Genomic DNA, 27,360 nt, shown 5'->3' on the forward strand with positions numbered 1-27,360 from the left:
AGGCGGAGGCTGCAGTGGACCAAGATCCTGCCACTGCAGTCCAGTCTGGGTGACACAGTGAGACTCTGTCTCGAAAAAAAAAAAATCAAAGTTGCACACCAAACTCTTGAAGAGTTGGTTTACCTCTTGAAGAAAAGTAAGAAATTAAAGAACTTTCATTTTTTACTTTAGGGCAAAAAGAAAATGACCTATTTCTAGAAAACACATAGAAATACATAGTAAAGGTTATTTCAAATATTCAGTGCAATTTTAATTAATTTCATTTTAGATTCTTTCTTTGAATTTTTTTCTAGTAAGAGTGACTAAACACAATTTGTCTACAATTTCCCTATAATGATAAATGAAACAAAAAAATACATTAAATACCAACGGACTTATTTAAAAATAATTTGGAATTTTCAAAGATAATCTATGATTAACAAGAAAGCCTGAAAATAAAGAAATAAATTCCTGGTCAGGCGCAGTGGCTCATGCCTGTAATCCCAGCACTTTGGCAGGCTGAGGCAGGCAGATCACCTGAGGTCAGGAGTTCGAGACCAGCCTGGCCAACATTGTGAAACCCCGTCTATACTAAAAATACAAAAATTAGTTGGGCATGGTGGTGTGAGCCTGTAGTCCCTGCTACTCGGGAGGCTGAGGCAGGAGAATCGCTTGAACCCAGGAGGTGGAGGTTACAGTGAGCCGAGATCGTGCCATTGCACTCCAGCCTGGGTAACAGAACAAGACTCCATCTCAAAATTAATAAATAAATAAATAATTAAATTCCCACGTCCTAGAATAGTGTGTGGTATACAGTTGCTGAATGAAGAAATGAATGAACGAACAAACAAATAAATACCAACTTACCTGGGGTGTAAAAATGAATGTGTCTGAGAAACATGGTCACCTTCCTGCTTTATAACAGGATACCATGACTGTAATTCCATTCCTGATGGTGCATCTGTCTGCAGAAAAACATGGAAGTGAAACATTTATTGAAGTTTTAACCTGTGAAGGTTAATTTTATGTGTCAACCTGACTGGGCCACTGAGTAAAGACAAGTAACATTATTTAGGAGTCATCATGCCAGGCACAGTGGTTCACATCTGTATTCCCGGCACTTTGGGAGGCAGAGTGGGGAAAATCTCATGAGCCCTGGAGTCAGCCTGGGCAACACAGGAAGACCCAGTCTCTTAAAAAAAAAAAAAAATTAGCCAGGTGCGGAGGTATACACCTGTGGTCCCAGCTACTTGGAAGGCTGAGGTGGGAGAATCCCTTCAGCCCAGGAAGTTGAGGCTTGCAGTGAACCGTGACTGCACCACTTCACTCTATCCTGGGCAACAGAGTGAGACCCTGTCTCAAGAGTCATCTTCCAATAAGGCAGTCTTCCCTTGAAGAAGCCTGATTAATCACCTGAAACTCAGAGACACCCACATAAACTATCCCATCACAAGAACAGTTTCAGTACGCATGTTAATGTGGAGTGCCAGAAATGATTCCATCAAATTTCATACTTATGAAATCTATTTTATTTATTTTGCTTTGTTTTTGAGACAGAGTCTCGCTTTGTCACCCACGCTGGAGAGCAGTGGCGAGATCTCAGCTCACTGCAACCTCCACCTCTCGGGTTGAAGTGATTCTCTGTGTCAGTCTCCTGAGTAGCTGGGATTACAGGTGCCCACCACCATGCCCAGCTAATTTTTGTATTCTTAGCAGAGATGGGGTTTCGCCATGTTGGCCAGACTGGTCTCAAACTCCTGACCTCAGGTGATCCCCACTCCTTAGCCTCTCAAAGTGCTGGGATTACAGGCATGAGCCACTGAGCCCAGCTGGAAATCCATTTTAAATAACAGAACTCTGTAAAGGTACAGCACTGGAAAATTCTGATTCTTATTCCTGTGCTAGAATCAGCTAGATTATACCCCAGCCCTACAGTATTTGTTAGCATATTAGCTATAGATACCATTCTACAGCAATACTTTGCCAAATTAAATCCAAAACCACATTGTTTGCTAACACTTGTCATTAAACCATATTTCCTAATAAATATTAAAAGCATTTTTTAATGCTTAAGGATGAACTATAACTAAAAATAAAGAAAAATAAGGAGAAAGGTAACTGGCAACTTAATGAACATCTACCTGCTGAGAACTTTATACATCATTCTTAATTCTACCAAATATCCCCCCTTAAGTAGGTATCATTACCATTTTACAGATGAGAAAACAACTGAGGTTCAGAAATTGAAGAGGGGCCGGGTTCGGTGGCTCACACCTGTAATCCCAGCACTGTGGGAGGCTGAGGTGGGTGGATCACCTGAGGTCAGGAGTTCAAGACCAGCCTGGCCAACATGGCAAAACCCTGTCTCTCCTAAAAATGCAAAACTTAACTGGGCGTGGTGGTGCAGCCCCTGTAATCCCAGCTACTCGGGAGGCTGAGGTGGGAAAACTGCTTGAACCCAGGAAGCGGAGGCTGCAGTGAGCCAAGATTGCACTGCTGCACTCCAGCCTGGGTGACACAGTGAGACCCCATCTCAAAAAATAAATAAAATAAAATAAAAATACAAAAAATTGGCCAGGCATGGTGGCATATGCCTATAATGCCAGCTACTCAGGAGGCTGAAACAGGAGAATCACTTGAACACAGGAGATGGAGGTTGCAGTAAGCCAAGATAATGCCACTGCACTCCAGCCTGTGCTACAGAGCAAGAACTGTCTCAAAAAAACAAAACAAAACAAAAAAAGAAATTGAAGGGAAAAAAAAGAATAAACGACCTGTGGTTACGAACTTCTCCCTTATTTTGGTTTGCTTTATTTACATTTTGTCCTCCCTTCATCTCCCACATATTTCCTATTATACGAAATTACCTTGCTCTTGTGGGAAAAGGATACTTAAAAGAGGGAGGCAAGACTCACTGGTGAGGGAAAGGGGAAAGAAGAAAAGGAGAGCTGAAAGGTGGCATGGTTAAGGAGAGCAACAAAAATAGGAAGTTAACAGACAAAACCAGGAAAGTGAGGGAGAATGAGATTAGGAATGAGTTAACCAAGGGATAAGACAAAAATGAGAGCAGGTATTTCTCTAAACTATGCCTTTAAGAGGCTCCATGGCTGGGCACGGTGGCTCATGCCTGTAATCCCAGCATTTTGGGAGGCCCGGGAGGGTAGATCACCTGAGGTCAGGAGCTCGAGACCAGCTTGGCCAATATAGCGAAACCCAGTTTCTACTAAAAATACAAAAATTAGCTGGATGTAGTGGCGCACACTTGTAATCCCAGTTATTTGGGAGGCTGAGGCAGGAAAATCACTTGAACCCAGGAGGCGGAGGTTGCAGTGAGCCAAGATTGCACCACCGCACTCCAGCCTGGGCAACAGAGCCAGACCCCATCTCAAGACAGAAAAAAAGGGGGCTCCAATTCTGGCCGGGTGCGGCAGCTCACCTCTGTAACCCAGCACTTTGGGAGGCTGATGGGGGAGGATCACCTAAAGTCAGGAGTTCAAGACCAGCCTGGACAACATGGAGAAATGCCGTTTCTACAAAAATTAGCCGGACATGGTGGCAAGTGCCTGTAATCCCAGCTACTTGAGTGGCTGAGACAGGAGAATCACTTGAATCCAGGAAGCAGAGGTTGCAGTGAGCTGAGTTCGCGCCGCTGCACTCCAGCCTGGGTGACAGAGCAAGACTCTGTCTCAAAACAAACAAACAAAAAAAAGAGGGTCCAATTCCCAATTCCTTCTGTATGGGGAATGACAACTTCATTCAGTAATGAATAAAACCACACACAGTGGAAAGCCACTAAACACCAACAAATAAGGAAAGTAGGAAAGTTGTTTTGCCTGATGTCCCAACATTCCAGTTTGGAACCAAGAAACTAAAGGACTGGAAACAGATCTCTGGATGTTAAGCAATAATGATTAAAACAAAATCAACTCTAAACTGTCCAAACTCTGGTTTGATTACTGAGATCCTACTAATGGAGGAAACCAATGAGAATGAAGAAACCTGAGAGAGACCTGACAAGTAACCCACTGCCCTCAACAGGTTAAAAACAGAAAGGAAATAGCTCTTAGAACATATATCTTAAAATATGATCAGTCAGGAGATGATTTAGGGCCAATTAAAAGACAAAAATAGGCCGGGCAAGGTGGCTCACGCCTGTAATCCCAGCACTTTGAACTTTAGGAGGCTGAGGCAGGCAGATCACGAGGTCAGGAGTTCAAGACCAGCCTGGCCAATATAGTGAAATCCTATCTCTACTAAATATACAAAAATTAGCCGGGTGTGGTGGCATGCACCTGTAGTTCCAGCTACTCAGGAGGCTGAGACAGGAGAATCGCTTGAACCCGGGAGGTGGAGGTTGCAGTGAGCCAAGACGGTGCCATTGCACTCCAGCTTGGGTGACAGAGCAAGGCTCTGTCTCAAAAAAAAAAAAAAAAAGACAAAAATATGTATGTGGAAGATCTTTATTTTTGTTAAGAATTATTGAGCAGGCCAGGTGCGGTGGCTCATGCCTGTAATCCCAGCACTTTGGGAGGCTGAGGTGGGCAGATCAGGAGGTCAGGAGATAGAGACCATCCTGGCTAACACGGTGAAACCCCATGTCTACTAAAAAAAAAAAAAAATACAAAAAATTAGCTGGGCGTGGTGGCGGGCGCCTGTAGTCCCAGCTACTCCAGAGGCTGAGGCAGGAGAATGGCATGAACCCAGAAGGCAGAGCTTGCAGTGAGCCGAGATCACGCCACTGCACTCCAGCCTGGGTGACAGAGCAAGACTCCGTCTCAAAAAAAAAAAAAAAAGAATTATTGAGCAATGAATTTGAAAGACTAACAAGATCTCAGAATTATAGGGAAAAAACTAATATTTTTAAAGGATTTAAGAGTTGAATATTCAGTGAGGATCTCTACACTACATGTAAATGTGGAATTTAAAAAAAAAAGTCCAGGCACAGTGGCTCATGCCTATAATCCTAGCACTTTGGGAGGACAGGAGAATCAACTGAACTGGGAAGCAGAGGTTACAATGAGCTGAGATCACACCACTGCACTCCAGCCTGGGCAACAAAGTGCAACTCTATCTCAACAAAAAAAAAAAAAAAGAAAAAACAAAACCTCACATTTTGAACTAATATTCAGAATCTGGGCAAATTCAACTGCCTATTTATAAAATAAACCAATCACTTATTTAGCTAGTTTCTCAGCCTACAGCTTAGTTATAACAGTAAATTAGAAAGGGAACTGACTTCCGGCAACAGAAATACTAAATGATAGATGCTAAGTGACAGTTAACAGCCTAAGGAGAGAAGAAAATTACAAGATGCAAACACAAAAACTGCTTCAAAAAGCAAGATAATCTGAGTAAAGGCTTTAGCATAGACCAGGGCAAATAATTTAATATATCTCAATTGTCCCCTACCGAATTCAACAAAGTATAATAATTAATATTTAAGACTCTTGAGTTGGCCAGGAGCAATGGCTCACATCTGTGATATTACCTAGCACTTTGGGAGGTCAAAGTGGGCAGACTGCTTGAGCTCAGGTGTGTGAGACTGGCCTGGACGACATGGCGAAACCCCATCTCTAATAATAATACAAAAATTAGCCAGGGAAGGTGGTGTGTGCCTGTAGTCCCAGCTACTTGGGAGGCTAAGGCAGGAGAATCACCTGAGCCCAGGAGACAGAGTTTGCAGTGAGCTGAGATTGCACCATGGCACTTCAGCCTGCGTGACAGAGCCAGACCCTGTCTCGTTAAAAAATAAAAAGGAAAAAAGGAAGAAAAAAAAAAAAGTCTTGAGTCAACATGACATAGCTAAATTATGTTCTATATACCACTTAGATTCAAAACTTTTTCAGGCATTTTACAATTCATGAAAACAGCTTTTTGAAAAAAACACAATGCTGGCCAGGCGCGGTGTTCATGCCTGTAATCCCAGCACTTTGGGAGGCCGAGACGGGCGGATCACGAGGTCAGGAGATCGAGACCATCCTGGCAAACACAGTGAAACCCCGTCTCTACTAAAAAATACAAAAAAAACTAGCCGGGTGAGGTGGCGGGCACCTGTAGTCCCAGCTACTCCGGAGGCTGAGGTTGAGGCAGGAGAATGGCATAAACCCGGGAGGCGGAGCTTGCAGTGAGCTCTGAGATCCGGCCACTGCACTCCAGCCTGGGAGACAGAGTGAGACTCCATCTCAGGAAAAAAAAAAAAAAAAAAAAAGAGAATCCCTCAGGACAGTATCAGGTTTCCTGAATACTTCCATCATGTTGTGAATGAGTGTTTCAGCAACTGGAACAGAACAGTGTTACAAGGTAGCAAATAGCTACTTAGAGATTTTAAGGCTTAGTCTCAGGCCTCATTTCACTGTAACCAATAGAACTGATCAAATTAATGCAAAACTGGAACAGTATGATCTAAGCACCTGCACTAAACTGATCAAAAACAGATCGTCAGGAGTCACAGCAATGGCTGCTGTTTCCACAGGCTGAAAAATCATACCACCTACCTCACAAAGCCAATTTTAGATTTGAGATACTTAAAAATGCTCACAGAAAATGCAAAGGCTCAAGTTCTTATAACACTTTTGCAACTATTATTTTAAGTCTATTATGGAAGCAAAGCCATGCAAAGTTGGTAGTATAACATCCCCTTTACAACTTGAAGGAAGAGAAATACACTGATAAAAATCTTGTTAATCCCGTAACATTTTATACTGAAGGTCTATGATGCCCAATAATTTAATACTGCAACTACATGGAAATCTCAGTGTCATACACTATTTTCCACTGAAATATTTGTTGTCAAACATTTTAATCTCTATAATTCTAAGGCTTTACTTTTCTATCTCATTTTAGCATATATGTTTAACAATTTACAGTCCTGGATTATTCTGGCCTTCAAATAATGTAAACTAGCAATATCAAAATGGAGATTGATTAATCTTACTATGTGCAACGTCCTCTATTTTCCATTTTATTCTACTTCAGGTTTTTGTTTTTTAATGCTGGTGACCCACTAAATTGATTTCATGACCCTCCTGGCGGTTTTCAGTTGAGTTTCCCAGGAGAATTTAAAATGCCCCAAGGCATCCTTTGTATGTAATGAATTACCTTCTCTCCAGTACATTTAGAATGGTACCAGTACCATCATTGGGAGAAATGACAAAACCAGCACTCAATTCATTTTCTGTAGTGCTTAAATCTCCCCTTATGGAACTCTGCTTGAGATGGCTACATGAATGACAAATTGCAGTTTGAAAAACACTGCTCTAAATGAACTGTCTTAAAATTAGTACAAAAGTATTATTCCAGTAACTACTCCTTTTGTTTTTCTTTTTCTTTTTTTGAGATAAGAGTCTCACTCTGTTGCCCAGGCTAGAGTGCAGTGGCACGGTCTCTGCTCATTGCAATCTCTGACTCCTGGGTTCAAGCAATTATCCTGCCTCAGCCTCCCAAGTAGCTCTAATTACAGGCATGTGTCACCATGCCCAGCTAATTTTTTTTTTAATTTTTAGTAGACATGGGGTTTCACCATGTTGGCCAGGCTGGTCTCGAACTCCTGACCTCAAATCATCTGCCTGCCTTGGCCTCCCAAAGCCCTGGGATTATAGGCATTAGCCACAGCACCAGGCCTACCACTCCTTTATTAATACTTATGCACTCTAGAGATGCTTTCGCACAGTTACAGTTACATATGCAAGTGAATAAATTCCAGAGGCAGTTATCGCAAGGTACAATTATGAGGAAATTGTTTTTTCTTCTTTGTACTATTTTAGTATTTACTACAATGGGCCTATATTGCTTTCATAACCACACAAAAAAATTAACATAGAATATAAAAAGCATAAAAGTCTTAAATCATCTGTATTAAGGGTTTTGTTTTTGTTTTTGTTTTTTTTTTAGAAAAAACAGAGTCTTGCTCTGCTGCCCAAGCTTGGAGTGCAGTGGTGCCATCACAGCTCACTGCAGTCTCAACCTCCCCAACTCAAGCGATACTCCTATCTCAGCCCCACAAGTAGTTGGGACTACCGGCATGCCCCACCAAGTCCAGCTAATTGTTTTTATCTTCTGTAGAGACAGGGTCAAACTATGTTGCCCAAACTTTTAGTAAGTTTTGTAAGCTTTTTAATTCCTTGTTCCCATAAAAAATGCAAAATATGTACTTTTAATGTCATTTGAAATGTCAAAATAAATTCAGTATCACAAATAAAAACGAAATGCTGCTTTGTTTTAAAACCAAACCTGTTTCCCTCTTCGAGAATCACTGGTAACTTTATAGGGCCACTTAGACTTCACTGTTATCCAAACCTTTATTAGGCATCCACCACATTCTAGATTCGAAGACTACAAGGTAAACTCCTGCTCTGGGGGGGCCTCTACCTAGCCTTTACATTATATAGTTCTGTGATCCACTCTTAAGTCTAGAAGTCATGAAATCAAAAGGACTCAAAATAATTTTATATCTTTCCTATTCATTCCTCTTTCTGCCTCATATAATGAGTTAGTGATTGAAGCAAACCACATCTTAAAACAAGATGCACTGTTTATATATTCTTTTGCTTTCTAGAGTCTAATAACATCCTTATTTTATGTAACATGAACCCCAGTAGAATAAGATTCTGTGTGTGAACAAAATACAGATTCAAGCTATTACCAAAGCTATTCTCAAACAAGTTCTACCCCTTTACTAGGAACAGAGTTCTGGCTCCACAATCACTTACCACTCCCAGAATTCTAAAGGGATTAAAATTAGCCCAATTCGCCAGGTGCAGTGGCTCATGCCTGTAATCCCAGCACTTTGGGAGGCGGAGACAGGCAGATCACCTAAGATAAGGAGTTTGAGATCAGCCTGACCAACATGGTGACACCACGTCTCCACAAAAAATATAAAAATTAGCCAGCCATGGTGGCACATGCCTGTAATTCCAGCTACTGGGGAGGCTGAGGCATGAGAATTGCTTGAACCCAGGAGGCAGAGGTTGCAGTGAGCCAAGATTGCGCCATTGCACTCTAGCCTGAGCTACAAGAGCAAAACTCCGTATCAAAAAAAAAAATTAGCCCAATTCTTGATTACTTCTTTGGTTTCCCAGTGGCATAAATGATAACATATGCACAGCTATGAGAAAACTACTGGCTGACTATGATGATCCAGGCCTACTGTGAAAACACGGCGCTCTTTTTTGTTTTTCTTCTTTAAAGTTTCTAAGTTTTTTCCCATTTCTCAAACAAAAAGGATAAATTTCTAACTTTTAAAAATCATATGCTAACAAATTATATTTTTTAATAATAAAAACAAATATAGACTCTATTTCCTAAACCACAGGGGGCACTATTTGCAAAGCCACTCTATAGAGATTTAAAAAAAAAAAAAAAAAAGTCAGGGATAGGGAGGGTCCATATATATCCTCTTATTAACAGAATGAGCTCCAAAAACTTGTTTACTCTGAAGTTATTATAAAAGTCATTTTATAAAAGCCGAGAAAGGCACTAAACAAACCCTTATCCTATCTAAGCAGGTCTGTGTTGGTCTCCATCATTCAAAACCCCAATGTGGTATCAACCAAATAATTGCAATGGGCACTATCTCCAATCAATGTGCCTTTTTGGGTCACAAATCTAAAATAATGAAATAATTCAGAAAATGCTTCTATTATTAAAAAAAACTGTTTCGGCCGGGCGCGGTGGCTCAAGCCTGTAATCCCAGCACTTTCGGAGGCCGAGACGGGCGGATCACGAGGTCAGGAGTTCGAGACCATCCTGGCTAACACGGTGAAACCCCGTCTCTACTAAAAAATACAAAAAGCTAGCCGGGCGAGGTGGCTGGCGCCTGTAGTCCCAGCTACTTGGGAGGCTGAGGCAGGAGAATGGCGTAAACCCGGGAGGCAGAGCTTGCAGTGAGCTGAGATCCGGCCACTGCACTCCAGCCCGGGCGACAGAGCAAGACTCCGTCTCAAAAAAAAAAAAAAAAAAGAGAAAAAAAAAAAAAAACTGTTTCACACTTTCTTCTTGCACACTTCATTTTAGTAAGCTAACAAATATCCAACTAGTATAATTACTGTGTACAAAAAAACTATAAATGAGATACATTTGAACCCAATACTCAGTTATCTTATTTGTCTCAGAAACATAATTCTAGATAAGAAAATGTTTGAGGAAAGGAGGACTTCTCAAATACATAATATTTCAATAGCAGTTTGAAATACCACCCTACATTTCTGCAATAAAGGCTCTTAACTTCCAAAATGCTCATTCTCTTGTTTGATGAGTTATAGTAACAGTTTATGTGCAAATTGTATCGGTTTAAAGGTTAAGCCATCTTTAAAAGAAAATCCAAATATTCTAAAATATAGTTTAGTGTTTGTTATTTTTCAAAAATCTATTCAGTTAAAAAAAGAAAAATTTAATTGAGTGCCTTTGACATGCCAGGCTTTGAATTCAGTTCCAAAAAAAATAGAAAAAATACTCTCTAAACTAGTGGGAACAGTTACTAATTTTAGAAAGTTAGACAAAAGTATTCATACTGGTCCCTCATATGAGCACAAATACTTCATTTGACCCTCACCTTATCCCCACTTGATCAAAAATTTTGCTAATCGCAAAATGTAATCTATATCACTGGGGTAGCAAATCACTATCAAATCCACCACAATGATTACTGGATCACATTCTGTCCCAACCCAACTCTTTGTAGTCGTCCATTCTACTGTTCCTTATCTCATTTAGGTGTATACTGACAAATCTGCATAACACAAGTATAATTAAAAGTTTGCAAAAGGGGAAAAATATTTTGTACTATTATTACTCCAATGATCTCTACAGAAACAGAGAAGCGAAACGAAAATGCAAAATTAACCTCTGAAATGGCTAATATGCTTTCAGGGAAAAAAAAATTTTAAGTTGCTATCTTTAGGTCATCCATTTGTATCATAGGTAATCTATAGAGTTCCTTCCCCCACAAATATATTAAAAACTAAAATATTTTACTTACCTAAGAGTAGTCCAGTCTAAATGTTAAACGTTTAAATTTTAGCTGCACGCAGTGGCTCACACCTGTAATCCCAGCACTTCGGGAGGCTGAGGCAGGTGGACTGCCTGAGATCAGGTGTTTGAGACCAGCCTGGCCAACACAGCGAAATCCCCATCTCTACTAAAAATACAAAAAATTAGGTGGGCATGGTGGCAGGCGCCTGTAATCCCAGCTACTAGGGAGACTGAGTGTGTGTATGTGTGTGTGTGTGTGTGTGTATGTGTGTGTATGTGAATATATATATACACATTTTTTCTTTTTGAGACAGAGTTTCACTCAGTCACTCAGGCTGAAGGGCAGTGGTGTGAACGCAACTCACTGCAACCTCCACCTCCTGGGTTCAAGCGATTCTCCTGCCTCAGCCTCCCAAGTAGCTGACAGGTGTGTACCACCATGCCCTGCTAGTTTTTATATTTACAGTAGAGACAGGGTTTCGCCATGTTGGCCAGGCTGGTCTTGAACTCCTGACCTCAGGTGATCCGCCCACCTCAGCCTCCAAAGTGCTGGGATTACAGGCGTGAGCCACCACGCCTGGCCTAAAATCAAGTATATTTCTTATGGTGACTTGAGTAAGAAAGAGTTATTAGCTATATTTAAGTTATCTCATTTCACATTATTTATAATTTAATTATAAGATATTATAATTTATTAATATATTACATATAATTGTGAAATAATTAAGTTGTTTCATTTCAAACAACTGCCTATTGAGTTTCAGGACTTTTTTTAATCCAAAAGCAATACTTTGATTATATAAACTATACAAGCATGTCAAATCATGTTAGTATTCACACTAAACATCAGGTCCTTTACATAACACATTAATATATTTAGCACAGTCTTTAAAAAAAAAAAAAAAAAGGCCAGGCACAATGGCTCATGCCTGTAATCCCAGCACTTTGGGAGGCCGAGGCAGGTGGATCATCTAAGGTCAGGAGTTCAAGATCTGAAACCCCTTCTCGACTAAAAATAAAAAAATTAGCTGGGCATGGTGGCAGGTGCCTGTAAACGCAGCTACTTGGGAGGCTGAGGCAGGAGAATCACTTGAATCCAGGAGGTGGAGGTTGCAGTCAGCCGAGATCGCGCCATTGCACTCCAGCCTGGGCGACAAGAGCGAAACTCCATCTCAAAAAAAAAAGTCTAGTTTGACTTTTTATTTTATTTCATTTTTGAGACGGAGTCTCGCTCTGTGGCCTAGGTTGGAGTGCAGTGGCCTGATCTCAGCTCACTGAAAGCTCCGCCTCCCGGGTTTACGCCATTCTCCTGCCTCAGCCTCCCGAGTAGCTGGGACTACAGGCGCCCGCCACCTCGCCCGGCTAGTTTTTTGTATTTTTTTAGTAGAGACGGGGTTTCACCGTGTTAGCCAGGATGATCTCGATCTCCTGACCTCGTGATCCGCCCGTCTCGGCCTCCCAAAGTGCTGGGATTACAGTAGGCTTGAGCCACCGCGCCCAGCCTGACTTTTTAAAATGAGCTCCCCCTGGGTCAGTTTGGCTTGTTTGGCAACCAACTCAATGACTCATATAAGAAAATAAAAACTGTTTCTCAGTCAAGGACTACCTCATTCTCAGTTAAATATCTTAGTATTTAAATTTATATGCAGGTTAAAACAGAGTTTGAGAATTATCATACAGGCTGAATATCCCTTATCAGAAATGCTTGGGACCAAAAGTATTTTGAATTTCTGATTTTTTTCAGATTCTGGAATATCTGCACAATATGGCAGTTGAGCATCCCAAATCCAAAAATCAAAATCTGAAATACTCCAATGAGCATTTCCTGTGAGTGCCATGTCAGCATTCAAAAAGTTTTGGCCTTGGCCAGGCGCGGTGGCTCAAGCCTGTAGTCCCAGCACTTTGGGAGGCCGAGACGGGCGGATCACGAGGTCAGGAGATCGAGACCATCCTGGCTAACACGGTGAAACCCCGTCTCTACTAAAAAATACAAAAAACTAGCCGGGAAAGGTGGCGGCGCCTGTAGTCCCAGCTACTCGGATCCGGGCTGAGGCAGGAGAATGGCGTAAACCCGGGAGGCGGCTGAGGCAGGAGAATGGCGTAAACCCGGGAGGCGGAGCTTGCAGTGAGCTGAGATCCGGCCACTGCACTCCAGCCTGGGCCACAGATCGAGACTCCGTCTCAAAAAAAAAAAACAAACAAAAAGTTTTGGTCTTTAGAGCATTTCAGATTTTGTGTTTTTTTTTTGTTTTGTTTTTGAGACGGAGTCTCGCTCTGTCGCCCAGGCTGGAGTGCAGTGGCGCAATCTCGGCTCACTGCAAGCTCAGCCTCCCGGGTTTAGGCCATTCTCCTGCCTCAGCCTCCCGAGTAGCTGGGGCTACATGCGCCCGCCACCACGCCAGGCTAATTTTTTTGTATTTTTAGTAGAGATGGGGTTTCACCATGTTCACCAGGATGGTCTCGATCTCCTGACCTCATGATCCGCCCGCCTCGGCCTCCCAAAGTGCTGGGATTACAGGCCTGAGCCACGGCGCCCGGCGCATTTCAGATTTTGGATTTGGGATGCTCAACCTGTACTAAGGTAAACTGATAAGAAACGTTAATGTTTCTCAAAATTCACTTTCTGCTACTAACATGTGCTTCAGGGCAAATAGTGAAAACTTACTAAACTTCAAGTTAGAAGATGTGTATTCAACTCCTGATTCTGGTTATATAACCAGGAGCATGTGACCCATCTAAGAGGGGGAAATACTGTCATTCATCTTCGTCACAGGCCCTAAAAAATAACTGTACTTCACAATGTTCTGAGTACGTTTTTAAAACGTGAAGTGGTAAGCAGAATAAAACAACCACTCAAGTACATATTAAACATGAACCAAAAAAAACAATCTTTCTTAAAGTACTGGATGTTTGAAATTTTCTTAAATTCCTTTAAATTTCTCAAATTCACATGAAATTACAGGCAATATCAAAATACACCACAGCCGGACGCAGTGGCTCATGCCTGTAATCCCAGCACTTTGGGAGGCCCAGGTGGGCGGATCACGAGGTCAGGAGATCGAGTCCACCCTGGATAACACAGTGAAAGCCCCGTCCCTACTAAAAGTACAAAAATCAGCTGGGCGAGGTGGCGGGCGCCTGTAGTCTCAGCTACGTGGGAGGCTGAGGCAGGAGAATGGCGTGAACCCGGGAGGCGGAGCCTGCAGTGAGCGAGTTCATGCCACTGCACTCCAGCCTGGGCCACAGAGCCAGACTCCGTCTCAAAAAAAAAAAGACAAGAAAAAACCACAAACACTAATTCAAAAACTGCAAAGTGTAACACAGCAAAAAGATCAGAAAAAAAATCTCACACCTTCCTAAAATCAAAAATGTATTCAAATTAGTGAATTCTGGAACAAAAAGGGATTACATCCCAGAAGAAAGATGGTTTCAGTGTTAACTAAACCTTAGCACATTGTTTCAGTTAAGTAAATTCATCCATCATCTTTTTTTTTTTTAACCTTTAACATGGTTCTCAGATGTTTTTCACATAAACACAGAACAAGAATATTAGGAAAAGTAGTTTATCCAAAATACACTTAGGTCAGAGTAATAAAGACCGGAACGGGTCGGATGCCATGGCTCATGCCTGTAATCCCAGCAACTGGGAGGCCGAAGCAGGCGGATCACCTCAGGTTAGGAATTCAAGAGCAGCCTAGCCACCATGGTAAAATCCCATCTCTATTAAAAATTCAAAAAATTAGCTAGGCACGGTGGCGGGCACCTGTAATCCTGACTACTCAGGAGGCTGCAGCAGGAGAATCACTTGAATTTGGGAGGTGGAGGTCACAGTGAACCGAGATCGCGACATTGTACTCCAGCCTGGGAAGTAAAAGCAAAACTCCATTTCAAAAAAAAAAGACTGGAGCAACAATATCTGGCAAATAATGTGGCCTTCAATAGATGTGTAAGAGTACAGCACCGTCGGGCATGGTGGCTCATGCCTGTAATCCTAGCATTTTGGGAGGCAGAGGCGGGCGCATTGCCTGAGTTCAGGAGTTCGAGGCCAGCCTGGGCAACACGGTGAAACCCCCCCTCTCTACTAAAATACAAAAGAAATTAGCTGGGTGTGGTGGTGTGCGCCTGTATTCCTGCTACTCGGGAGACTGAGGCAGGAGAACTGCTTGAACCCAGGAGGCAGAGATTGTAGTGAGCTGAGATCACGCCACTGCACTCCAGCCTGGGCGACAGAGCAAGACTTGTCTCTACAAAAAAAAAAAAAAAAAAGAGTACAGCACCTAATTAGCTTGGGGGCAAGATATCACAAATATCAAAAGGGGCATTTCACATTTTGAAATATAACCTCTGAGCACAAACTTCAGCACAGGACAAGTCCAGCTGTAAGCAAGTTCTACACTGAGCACTGGCTTGAAGTCAATCCTGATTTAAAATTAGTTAACAGACGGGCACGGTGGCTCACACCTGTAATCCCAGCACTTTGGGAGGCTGAGGCGGGTGGATCACCTGAGGTCAGGAGTTTGAGACCCGCCAGGCTAACATGGCGAAACCAGTCTCTGCTACAAATAACAAAAATTAAAGCGGGTGCCTGTAATCCCAGCAACTCAGGAGGCTGAGGCAGGAGAATCCCTTGAACCCAGGAGGCGGAGGTTGCGGTGAGCTGAGATCGTGCCACTACACTCCAGCCTGGGCAACAAGAGTGAAACTCGGTCTCAAAAAAAAAAAAAAAAAAAAAAAAAAAATCAGTTAATAACTGCACTTGAAGAATATAAACTTTTCTAGCAGACACTGGCAAGAAACTTCAAAGTGCTGGTCTTCTGGAAGCAGCAAGCAACAAACTACCATAAATGAGTCTAAAATTATTATCTTCATTAGGCTAAACCAATGTCTTAAACTACACTGTGAACTAAATTTCCCTCAAAACTTTAAAGGCAACAGAATAAAGCACAGGATCCCAAGTCTTAAGGACTAAGTCCAAGTTCTAACTTTGCTGTGAATAAACCTTCAGTCAGTCATTTAATATGCTTTATTCATTTCTTCTGTAGAATAGAAAAGGGCAAAGATATTTCAAGGAATCAAAACTAATAGTGGAAAAATTCAAAGTTCCTAAATGAAACATAGCCAGCCTCTTGTTAAGAATTAAATAAAATTACACATGTAAAACTGCTCAAGAACAACGCTTGCCACATTTTAAACACTTAGTGTTAGGAATTGTTATTATATATCAATTTTAGTCAAATAGAAAAAATATAAAACAACCCAACCAACAAAGTGAATATTTAATAATCCAAATCTTGTCCATTACCTAGGACCTAGGCATTCAAAACCTCAGAATGAAGATAATAGTTTAGCCTACTAGATAATGCAGCAGGAAAAATAAAATTATGATACCTTGGCTGATCGGTGGTTGTTTGTGTTTTTCTTCTTTTTTTTCTGAAACAGAGTCTTACTCTGATGCCCGGGCTGGAGTGTGGTGGCGTGATCTCAGCTCACTGCAACCTTCGCTTCCCAGGTTCAAGATTCTCCTGGCTCAGCCTCCCAAGTAGCTGGGACTACAGGCACACACCACCACGCCTGGCTAATTTTTGTATTTGTAGTAGAGATGGGGTTTTACCATGTTGTCCAGGCTGGTCTCAAACTCCTGATCTGAGTGACCTGCCCGCCTCGGCCTCCCAAAGTGCTTGGATTGTGAGTCACTGCTCCCACCTGCTGATAGGTTGTTTTTTTTGTTCGTTTGTTTTGTTTTGTTTTTTGATGTAGTTTCCCGCTTGTCGCCTATGCTGGAGCGCAATGGGGCAATCTCGGCTCACTACAACCTCCGCCTCCGGGGTTCAAGCGATTCTCCTGCCTCAGCCTCCTGAGTAGCTGAGATTGTAAGTGTGTGACACCACACCCGCCTAATTTTTGCATTTTTAGTAGAGACGGGGTTTCACCACGTTGGCTAGGCTGGTCTCAAACTCCTGACCTCAGGTGCTCCACCTACCTCAGCCTCCCAAAGTGTTGGGATTACAGGTGTGAGCCACTGAGCCTAGCAGGTTTTTATATTAATACTTTATTAGTTTAAAATAAACTTTTCCTTATTCTGTCTTTTTTTTTTTTGTTATCCTTTTCTTTAAAAAAAAGGATACTTGCTTACTCAAATCACAAATTCTTCAGATACATGTCTTTTCCGTTTCAAATATTGAGCAAGCCTAAATATCTAAGCATAGAAACATCAGAAATCATAGGTGCATCTCTGAAAAATGCTGTTTCGAGCCCACAGGAATTGTTTTGACTAGTCATTGTACATTTGCAAATGGAGATAACACCAAAGTGCAAATTATCTTGAGTCCTAGAAAAACAGATGTAGTGGTCAAGAGGCAGGATGTGTGCAAAAGAGGATAAGAAAAAGAAGCCCTGGCGGGACATGGTGGCTCAAGGCTGTAATCCCAGCCCTTTGGGAGGCCAAGGTGGGTGGATCACGAGGTCAGGAGTTCAAGACCAGCCTGGCTAACATGTTGAAACCTGGTCTCTACTAAAAGTACAAAAAAAATAATAATAAGCCCTAACTCCTCCACTCCCTAGCTACATAATTTTGGGAAAGTCATTTCATCTCTCTGAGCTTCATTTGCTTTATCTATAAAATGGAATAATGGTCTCACTTCTCTCACAAGTCTTACTTTTCCACTGTTTGGAAAGTCAAATGAGAAAACATACTGGAAAGCACTTTATGACCTAAAAATTGCAATACAAAAATATCAATTGGCATTTTGTTGTTGTTGCATGAGCAATGTTCAACATACAGGTTAAGTTTACACACTAAACATTTAATTTTCATTTCAAAGTAAACCATTACCATTATTAAAAATTGATATAAAAAACTTGCCTTGGATTGATTTCTCTTTCCACTTCTCATGCTAAACTTCTCCTTCATTTCTTCTAAAATTATCTTCAGTTTCTTTTCTTCAGGTGTTCCTAAGTATTTTTGGTTCACATGAAGATAGCAATGCCATTTAGCTGATTCAAAGCCCCAGTGGCAAGTTCTTTTGTCAGGTGATCTGTGAGAATGCATCACAAACGTCTGGGGTGCAAACATTCCACAACACTCCAGACACTGAATACATGGAGCATCAGGCTGAACGTAAAACTGGGGTGCAAACAGACCCTGACATTTGCCCAGGCATTCATGTTCCACTTCAAAGGCACTGCCAGTTTCCTTTAACTGAGCCAATGAGTTTTTAGCAGGAAGTACACTACCATTTTGAGGAAAAGTTCGTGGCCGCAATAAAGCATTACATAATCTTTGTGCATCAGTTAATGTAATCAGCCCACAGGATGGGGCATTGAATGGAAGTATGCCCAGTACCTTTAAGATATGAAGCTGGTCTGAAGTACACCTTGAACAATATATGTACAATTCATCACACACTGTATTTATTTGCTGGAGTGTAAATTCTCGGAGAACAGAATTTAAGACTTGGGGCAAACAAAGTCTCTTTTCTCCTCCAACTTGAAAACAAGAAATAGATTCCCCTTCCAATACAGTCTGAGTGAGTTCTGTGGAGCTATCGGAAGGGATGAGCAATGGGCCAGGAAGAACCTGAGGTGATGGAAGAGGCAGAAATACAGTAGGCGACATGCTTTCTTGGGAATGCCGAGCAGAAAATGCCGCTGGTCCACCCAGCGAGCTCTGACTACTTAAATGGAATTGTGCCAGGGTGTGTTTCAAACTGGGATTTAAATGTAAAGTTTCAGGAACAGAAGCACAGGTTCGCTTGACATGCTCTCCATCAGTTTCCACGGGTGCTTCTCCATAGTCATCCAAGTGTTCCTTCTTAACTGTTGGCACCTTGTTTATCGTTTTTTCATTTGCATGAATGTCTGTTACCATTTTTTTCGCTGGGGGGCTGCCATCATCTCCCATCCCATTCAGTTTTTTATTTGAGCCCTGAACCAAGGAGAAATTTGTCTGGAGGTTTTCCATTCTACACTATTCTGTTAAATAATTAAATCTGAGATTAGCATTTCTATTTAGTTGCTTATTTGAAAAAGAGGAAATGAATGTATACAAATGCTTATGGTAACTTACTCTCAAAGAAACTTTTCAAAGAGAGATTCCCTTAAATTAATAAATTTTGCGACTTAGTTTTGGTTCTCCTTATATAATCTGGTATAATTTCACTGCAAGTCCTATATAATTGTTCGTTTTGCCTCTAACAGTAAAGAGGCACACCTCTGAGAATGCCTTTGTTTTCTTGAATTCTTCAGATATACATATTAAAATAAAGTTACCAATTTCTCAATTAAAGATGTCCAGGATCAATGCAATGGTTTGGTTTGTTTTAAGCAAAACACATGAAAAGTTTATGCCATTCCTTGGGCCATAAAATCTAGACTCAAACACAACTCAAAATCATGCAACCAAATTTAATCTTTACCACCAAGGAAACCGAAAAGGAGGGCAGAGGGAGTATTTCCTCTAAAAATGATGGTCTGCTGGTCTGTGCTGGAAAACCGAAGACGTGTGTAAATCCTCAAACCAGTAAGAACAGCCTCTGACTTAAAAAATTGCCCAGTTATCTTCAAGGATTATAGTTCATTCTTCTTTTAATTAATCTGGAAGAAGAGAAGGGGGGTGGGGAAAGAGTTACATTTGAATTTGCTTCAGAGGCCAAACGGGGACAGTTTAAAACCAGTTGTTTTTTTTTTTCTTTTTTTAACGGAGTCCCGCTCTGTCACCCAGGCTGGAATGCAGTGATCTCGGCTTACTGCAACCTCCGCCTCCTGGGTTCAAGCAATTTTCCTGTCTCAGCCTCCCGAGTAGCTGGGACTACAGGCGCAAGCCACGACACCCACCTAATTTTTTAGTATTTTTAGTTGAGACGGGGTTTCACCATTTTGGTCAGGTTGGTCTTGAACTCCTGACCACAGGTGATCCTCCCACCTGGGTCTCCCAAAAGTGCGGGAATTACAGGTGTGAGACACCGCACCCGGCCGAAACCAGTTTCTTAATCTTAAACTGAGTTCACTTTAGCAAAGGTGAAGCTTGAGTGATTTCTTTAAATCTAACACCAGTTTACTAGAAGAACATTCATTTAAATAGGAAAGCAATTTGGAGTTTGGGAAAGCGAGCAATAATACAACACAAAAAGCCATTCGAGTTCAGAATATGAAGACTCTTGAACAGATCATCTCAATCAGTACCAGAGGCTTTCTCAGTTATGCCATTTTAAGGGAGGAAAAAAATCCATTACTTCATCTCCTATTTAAAAAAAAAAAAAAAAAAAAAAAACAGTTTCATCCAAAAAAATCAGATAGGAGTTAACATATCTACCATATGTAACTAAGTTACAATTTCAAGTGAATTAATTCAGCTAGTCCGTGTACACTATTTTTCTGGAATGACTGTAGACAAAAATTAACTCTCTCTTTAAAAGGTTAGCGATTTTACTTAATGGAAGCCAAAAGCTATAGACTCCACGCCTGGGAATCTCCATCCTTGAACAAGACTAATCCGGGACAAAAAACACAAGGCAGACAAACCTCACAAAGAATGCAAATGGAGGAAGAGGGGAAAAGAAAAGACTCTTCTTCTACTTCCTTCTTGAGAGAAAACCCAAAAGAAATCCAATAAATAGAAATTTTTACTTTCCAAACTCTCAGCAATTTACCTTAAAACAGACCCAAAGGAGTAAGGACCAATGCCACCAACCATCGTACAGACTTTTGTCCACCACGAGAACACACCTCAGTCAACACAGGCCAAGGAAGAGGGCAAGAGGCATGCCCTAGAATGCGGGAGCCCCTAAAAGTCCTCCGCCCACTCAAAGCCACCCACCTATCTCTAACCCGAAGAGGGGAAGAACAAGGGACACGGGAAACCTGGGGGTGGGTGTGCAAGGGGGCGGAGGGAAGTAAAGGGAGGAGTCCCCCCACCCCCACCCGCGAGCCTGGGATAACCCCAAGTGTCCTCCCAACACCGCCCCCCCGCGGGGGCCGCGGGAAGGACTGTGGAAATCCCCCCCCGCGCACCCCCCGCGCACCCTCTCCCTGGGAAGTTCTCGGGTGTCACCTCAGCGCCCCTAATGCTGCACCTCCCCCCACCAGCCCCGGGCCAGAACGAAGAGGGCACTGGGGCAGTTCAGGCGCCGAAAGCGGATCCCCGCGCAGCCGGGGACTGACGGACCAGGTCGAGACCAGGGCATCCCCGCGGAGCACTGCTGGAGTGGGGGAGGGGGTCGGTGACGGGCGTCCGGGTCTCCGGGGTCCCCGCGGCTCCCGTCAAGTGCAGTGCCCTGCCCTGCCCGAGCCCACCGCCTAGGGCCAACGAAGCGTGATCAGCTGTGGGACACGAGCCTAGGGACCCCCTCTGGCCCCGACCCCACCCGGGATCCGCAAATCCAAACCCCCTATTGGGGCCTCGGTGCCCGGGGAAGCTCCACGAGCTTTGTGAACTCCCCACCACCACTGTCGCCACCGTCGGGCTCCCAGGAGGGTGAGCGCCTCTGTCCTCCCACCGCCTCCGCCACGTCCCCGCCGTGAGCCGGAGCCGCACCTGTGCCCGCCGCCGCCGTCGCCGCTCGCCTGCTCCCTTCGGCTGTGCCGGCGCCGCTCCGAACCCCACACACATCGCTACACACAGCCCTCTGACGTCACCGAGTCCTCGGCCCGCCCACGTCACTGCGGAGACACACGGCTTCCCGCAGACGCCGCCGCCGTCTCCGGCCGCCCGGGGGAGAGCGAGGGCGGCGGGGAGGGGGAGGGGAAGGGAACGAAGCCAGCGGCGGCGCCGCGCGCGCGGGACCGCCGGCGTCGCCGCCGCCGCCACTTCGCGGCTCCCGACCCCCTCGGGCACGCGCGCGCCGTCTGGCCTATTGTGGCTCCTCAGAGCACCCCCCTGGCCCAGTCGTCTCGCGCGCGTGCCCCTCCCCCCAGGCGCGCGCCCGGCGCTTCTGGCCCCGCGCGCCGTCTGGGCGGCTGGCGCGCGGCGCTGTCTGCGGTGCACCCGGCGCAGACAGGATGTTCCCTCCCCACCCCACCCTCACCGCCGCCCTCCCTCCTTCCTTCCTCTAGTCGCCCAGCCGGCTGTCTGGGGCCACCGCCCCGCCCCCGCCCCACCCGCCGCTCTGTGGTGATGGGCCAGACCCGGGGGCGCCCTGGCTGCTCGGACGCCGCGCAGCGGGGAAGAGGGGGCAGGGCAGCCGCGCAGTGCACTGTGCGCGACCCCAGCACCCGGCAGGGCGGAGGCAGTGCTCGCCCGGCAGAACGCCGCCGCCCGAGGTCAGGCACGGGCGACCCTCCCCCTGCGGGGCCGCAGCTGGGCCGCCCCGCCCCGGAGGCAGCGGGGCGGCGGCCGCCCTGCAGGGCCCCCGGGGCCGGCTCTGCTCCCCGCCCCCGCGGGACCTCCCTTCTGGGCTGCCCCTCGCCCCCTTGGGGCCTCCTGCCCGAGGGCCGCCCAGCCAGCTGCCGGCGCTCCGCCCCGCCCCGGCGGCCCCGGCCTCGCCCGAGCGGCCTCCACCCAGACGCCTTCCCCTGGCTGACCTCCATCAGCCATCGGGTCGGGCGGGAGAGGTGGCCAAAGTTCTGGCAAAACCGAGAGCAAACATTTTTATCCCTGCTCCCCAGCCTCCTGCCTCTACCCCACCGGCCTGCTCTCTCGGTTCCAGAAGGGAGCTATAAATTACAGGTTTTTACAGTGTTAGTACTGAGGGCTTTTTTTTTTTTTTTTTTTTTTTTTTTGGAGAGTAACGAGACGAGGTTGGGAATATAGGACTCAAGAGCTTTCCGGCTGTGACCCTCTGAGGCGTGTAGGGTGGTCTTCCTGGTTCCCAGGGTAGCCGATTAGCATATTGAACTCTGCAGAGCTGCTCCGTCACATTTCGAAACACCAAGAAATCCCCTTTTCTCCACCCCACCACAAGATCAGGAACTGAAATAGTCCACCGAGTAGCAGTGCACAGAATTCAGGAGACTCGAGCTTTGTCCCTTTTTTCCCCCATTTTCGTCCAATTTCTTCTAGTTTTACTGCTTCGAGTTGTTCCTATGGGGGCCCACATTTGGAGTCGGCCGGCTGGAAATACTCGTGCTCGTATATATTATTTTTATTATTATTTCCTCACAACAGGCCTCCGAAAGGCTCACAAGCCTCTCGATCCCCACCACTCGCTGCACCTCCACCCAAGTTCCCTTCCTTAGGCCCCCACCGCCGAGCTGCCAGGTCGTGCCCCCTCTCCACCCCGCCCCCCTTTTCTTCCTTCTTGACTGCCTCCTTTCCTGAACATGAATAATTCCACAGCACTTCCCATCTGTTATTGCCATAGAGACAGAAGCTTGGCAAAGATAATGATGTTCTGTGCAGAGCCAGTGGGGGAAAAACAGCATCTGCGAGTCTGGGGGGATAGATTTTGTAACTGGGAGAATATTCAGAAGGCCTGGCTGAAGATCTGCTGTGAAGACTGGACAATCCTGAAACTTCGCACCAGGTCAACTCAGCACCTGGCTCCTGTGTCTAGCCAGAAGGAACAATTTTTAGAAACCCACATGACTGGTTAATAATAAAAAAAAGTAATTCTGAAACTGCAATTATTAATAAATGTTTAGTAGTCATTTTACCAGCCATAAGAATAATTACTTGCTAGCATGTCCAAGGACCAAGATAAATTGGACAGTAAATAGACTTTTGAGAAATCAAACACATTAATCCGCCTCCCCATTCTGTTTATTTGCATTCCTCAGAAATCTGTTTTTGAGAGATCTTTCATGCCTGTGATTTTCTGTGCAATGGTTTGACAAATAGTGACCGGCAAATATGACTAGAACCAATCAAAATTGAGGGCATTTATTTTTCCCTTACTGGTCAAAGTACAAAATGCATCAAATTAAAATCACTTTGCCCTTGAATTCCCAAATCTCAAAGATACGTGTTTGAAAGCAAGTGAAACTGAACGGGGTCGCTTTATACATAGATCTGAGGCAGATAGGGAGGCTCACAGGAAGCCACATTTTTGCAGGCCTACTTAAGGATTTTCAGAACTTACCAGTAAAATTGATTGTATGTATCATACGACATTGAAAAGAAATGATAATAGTTCTTTATTCCAAATACAGAATTGCACAGACACAGAAAATGCAGGCCTTAGAAAAAATAAGCACTGCGAGGTAATGAATTTTGTAATTCCACAGGCTCTTGGTCTTCATCAGTGTCGAAAAGTCAATTAAGGATTGGTCAACAAATAGTTATTAGGTGGATTTTGCATGACCTCCCACCTCACCTTCTTGGCTGCCAGCAGGAGTTGAGCAAGACCACCATGAGAGCGTGCTTGCCTGCGCATGAGAATTTCAAATGATTGGGGATGGAGACTACCTATTGTTTCATCTCCTTCCATTAAACAGTACAGATAGAAGATTCAAATTAACTGGTACTAGGTAGTCTAGAATGTCTTCTTCAGTAGTTATTGCTGTCTGATAATAGAGACCAAGAGTGGAGAGGTTACAAACTCGAAGGCCAGTTCTGTTCTGTGACCTGATAAATAGTTTCAGGCAAATGCTTTTCTTTTGTCTCCATGTACTGATCTGTTGATAATGACTCACTAATATTAATTACAAAGAAGATGGAAATGAGAAAGGATAGGGTAAGATGCAAAAATTCAACATAAATTATTTTTATTTTTATGAAGGAGAGGGAAGAAAGTCAAATGTTAATTAAGCTTTCTAACACTGGCTTGTGTTTGCATTTACACCTTCTGCTCCTTTCCAAAGAAAAGAAACCAGTTATGGTCTCTGATGGTCCTTCTGCCAAAGTCTTCCTTCCTTGAGCCTCGATTTTAAAAAATGTGTTTAAAAGTTTTTTTGTTGTTTGTTTGTTTTATTTTTAGCAGCAAGTCAAATGCTAGGAGGTCCTTCAGTTTCACAAAAGAATCTCAACCATTTCCTTTTCGATCTCATTTTTTTCCTGTAGCTTTTCATTAATTTCTATTTTTCAGAATTATGATCTTCAACTTTTTTTTTTTTGAGATGGAGTCTGGCTCTATTGCCCAATCTGAAGTGCAGTGGTGCTATCTCCCAAGTAGCTGGGACTACAGGCGCGCACCATCACGTCTGGCTAATTTCTGTATTTTGTAGAGAGGGGGTTTCACCATGTGAAGCAATTCAAGTGATTCTCCTGCCTCAGACTCCCAAGTAGCTGGAATTACAGACGTGTGCCACCATACCCTGCTAATTTTTGTATTTTCAGTAAAGATGGGGTTTCGTCATGTTGACCAGACTCATCTTGAACTCCAGACCTCAGGTGATCTGCCCAATTCGGCCTCCCAACGTGCTGGGATTATAAGCGTGAGCCATAGCGCCTGGTCTGATCTTTAACTTCTTCACAGCACTTTAATCATTTTCCTACCTGTCCTCTTCCCTTTACACTTTACTCCTCCATACTTGTTTTGTGTTACTGTTACTGCCAGTGCACAGTTTCTTCCCCTCATTGAGTAGGGTTTCTCCTCTGGACTGCTTTCTCCTCTTATCTGCCAAGTCAGTACTGGATCTACAAGGTCCCTATTTCTACTTCTGTACCGTAAATAAGATGAAAACCAGATGCTTGAAAACTATTAACCTCATCTCCCTGAATAGTGTCACACAGCACTTCCTTTTGGTTTTATCCAGCTTTTTTTCCTTTCTTTTCTTTTTTAAATAAGACAGGGTCTAGCTATGTTGCCCAGGCTGGAATACAGTGGCTATTGGTAGTTGTGATCCTAGCATACTGCAGCCTTGAACTCCTGCACTCAAGCTATCCTTCCATTTCAGCCTCCTGAGTAGCTCAGACTATAGGTGCATGCCACCATGCCCAGCTGCTTTTTCAGGCTTTAACTTAGGCTCCATGCAACTGGAAGGAAAGAGAAAAATACAAAAAGGAATAGCCAGAAATGGTAAAATAGAGAAAAATCGTGTTAGAAATGTTTGCTTTTTTTTTTTTTTTTTTTTTTTTGAGACGGAGTCTCGCTCTGTCACCCAGGCTGGAGTGCAGTGGCCGGATCTCAGCTCACTGAAAGCTCCGCCTCCCGGGTTCACACCATTCTCCTGCCTCAGCCTCCCGAGTAGTTGGGACTACAGGCGCCGCCACCTCACCCGGCTAGTTTTTTGTATTTTTAGTAGAGACGGGGTTTCACCGTGTTAGCCAGGATGGTCTCAATCTCCTGACCTAGTGATCCTCCCGTCTCGGCCTCCCAAAGTGCTGGGATTACAGGCTTGAGCCACCGCGCCCGGCCAGAAATGTTTGCATTTTCAAGTCTTAGATTCCAGTTCATCCCAGAGGCTGAACTGTGTTTCTGTTCTTGGATGCTCTTAGAACCTTTAAATGAATCCTCTTTTTTGACTTGAGCTAGCCATAGTGGGTTTCTCTTACTTACAGCCAAAAGAGCCCAAACTAGGCAGAGCACAGTGGCTTATGCCTGTAATCACAGCACTTTGGGAGGCCGAGGCGGGTGGATCACGAGGTCAGGAGATCGAGACCATCCTGGCTAACACGGTGAAACCCCGTCTCTACTAAAAATGCAAAAAATTATCCAGGCGAGGTGGCGGGCGCCTGTAGTCCCAGCTACTTGGGAGGCTGAGGCAGGAGAATGGCGTGAACCCGGGAGGCGGAGCTTGCAGTGAGCCGAGATCGTGCCACTGCACTCCAGCCTGGGCGACTGAGTGAGACTCTGTCTCAAAAAAAAAAAAAAAAACCATGAAGCTTGAAACATAAACAAACATAAAAAATGCCTCAGCCTTCCAAGTGGCTGAGATTACAGGTGCGTGCAACCACGCCCGGCTAATTTTTGTATTTTTAGTAAACCAACTTTACGATTTGCTTCCTGTCAGAGAAGTAACTCTCTATTTTCAATGGTTAGAGGGCTGTGCTGTCCGATGTGTTAACCACTAGCCACAGGTGGCTACTTAAATTTAATTAATTAAAATAAAATACTTAAAAATTCAGTTTCTTAGGGTTTTATTTTTCTTTTCTTTTTTCTGTTTGTTTGTTTGTTTGTTTTTGAGACAGGGTCTCACTCTGTCGTCCAGGCTGGAGTGCAGTGGTGAGATCTTGGCTCACTGCAACGTCCACCTCCCAGATTCAAGGAGTTCTCCTGCCTCAGTCTCCTGAGGAGCTGAGACTATAGGTGCATTCTATCATGCCCAGCTAATTTTTGTAATTTTTGGTAATTTTTCACCATGTTAGTCAGACTTGTCTCAAACTCCTGACCTCAAGTGATCCATCCACCTCTGCCTTCCAAAGCTCTGGGATTACAAGAAGTGAGTACTACAGAAACACTAGGGGACAATTGTGAAGTATCTGAACCAGTAACTGCAAACTATGTCCCTACCTCCCACTCTATGCAGTAACTTGGAATAAAAGGATATTAAGTTGGCTCTCTGAGAATTACCTGTAAAACAAACAAAAAGAAAGAAATA

The 27,360-nt window shown here is 44.0% G+C and overlaps 1 protein-coding gene across 1 annotated transcript in view; it reads right to left on the reverse strand.

Annotated features, from left to right (window-relative positions):
* The window catches only part of SKIL (SKI like proto-oncogene), a 34,221-nt gene extending 12,304 nt beyond the window's left edge, over window positions 1-21,917 (reverse strand). The window contains exons 1-3 of the mRNA XM_023213463.2: window positions 21,479-21,917; window positions 17,810-19,539; window positions 847-944 (exon numbers count right to left, since the gene is read on the reverse strand). Coding sequence (XP_023069231.1) covers window positions 847-944; window positions 17,810-18,907 — 1,196 coding nt within the window. The 5' untranslated portion in view covers window positions 18,908-19,539; window positions 21,479-21,917. The remainder of the gene's footprint in view (window positions 1-846; window positions 945-17,809; window positions 19,540-21,478) is intronic.
* Window positions 21,918-27,360: the final 5,443 nt, after the last annotated feature.

Source organism: Piliocolobus tephrosceles, chromosome 2 (assembly GCF_002776525.5).
Source record: "Piliocolobus tephrosceles isolate RC106 chromosome 2, ASM277652v3, whole genome shotgun sequence".
Taxonomy (NCBI): domain Eukaryota; kingdom Metazoa; phylum Chordata; class Mammalia; order Primates; family Cercopithecidae; genus Piliocolobus; species Piliocolobus tephrosceles.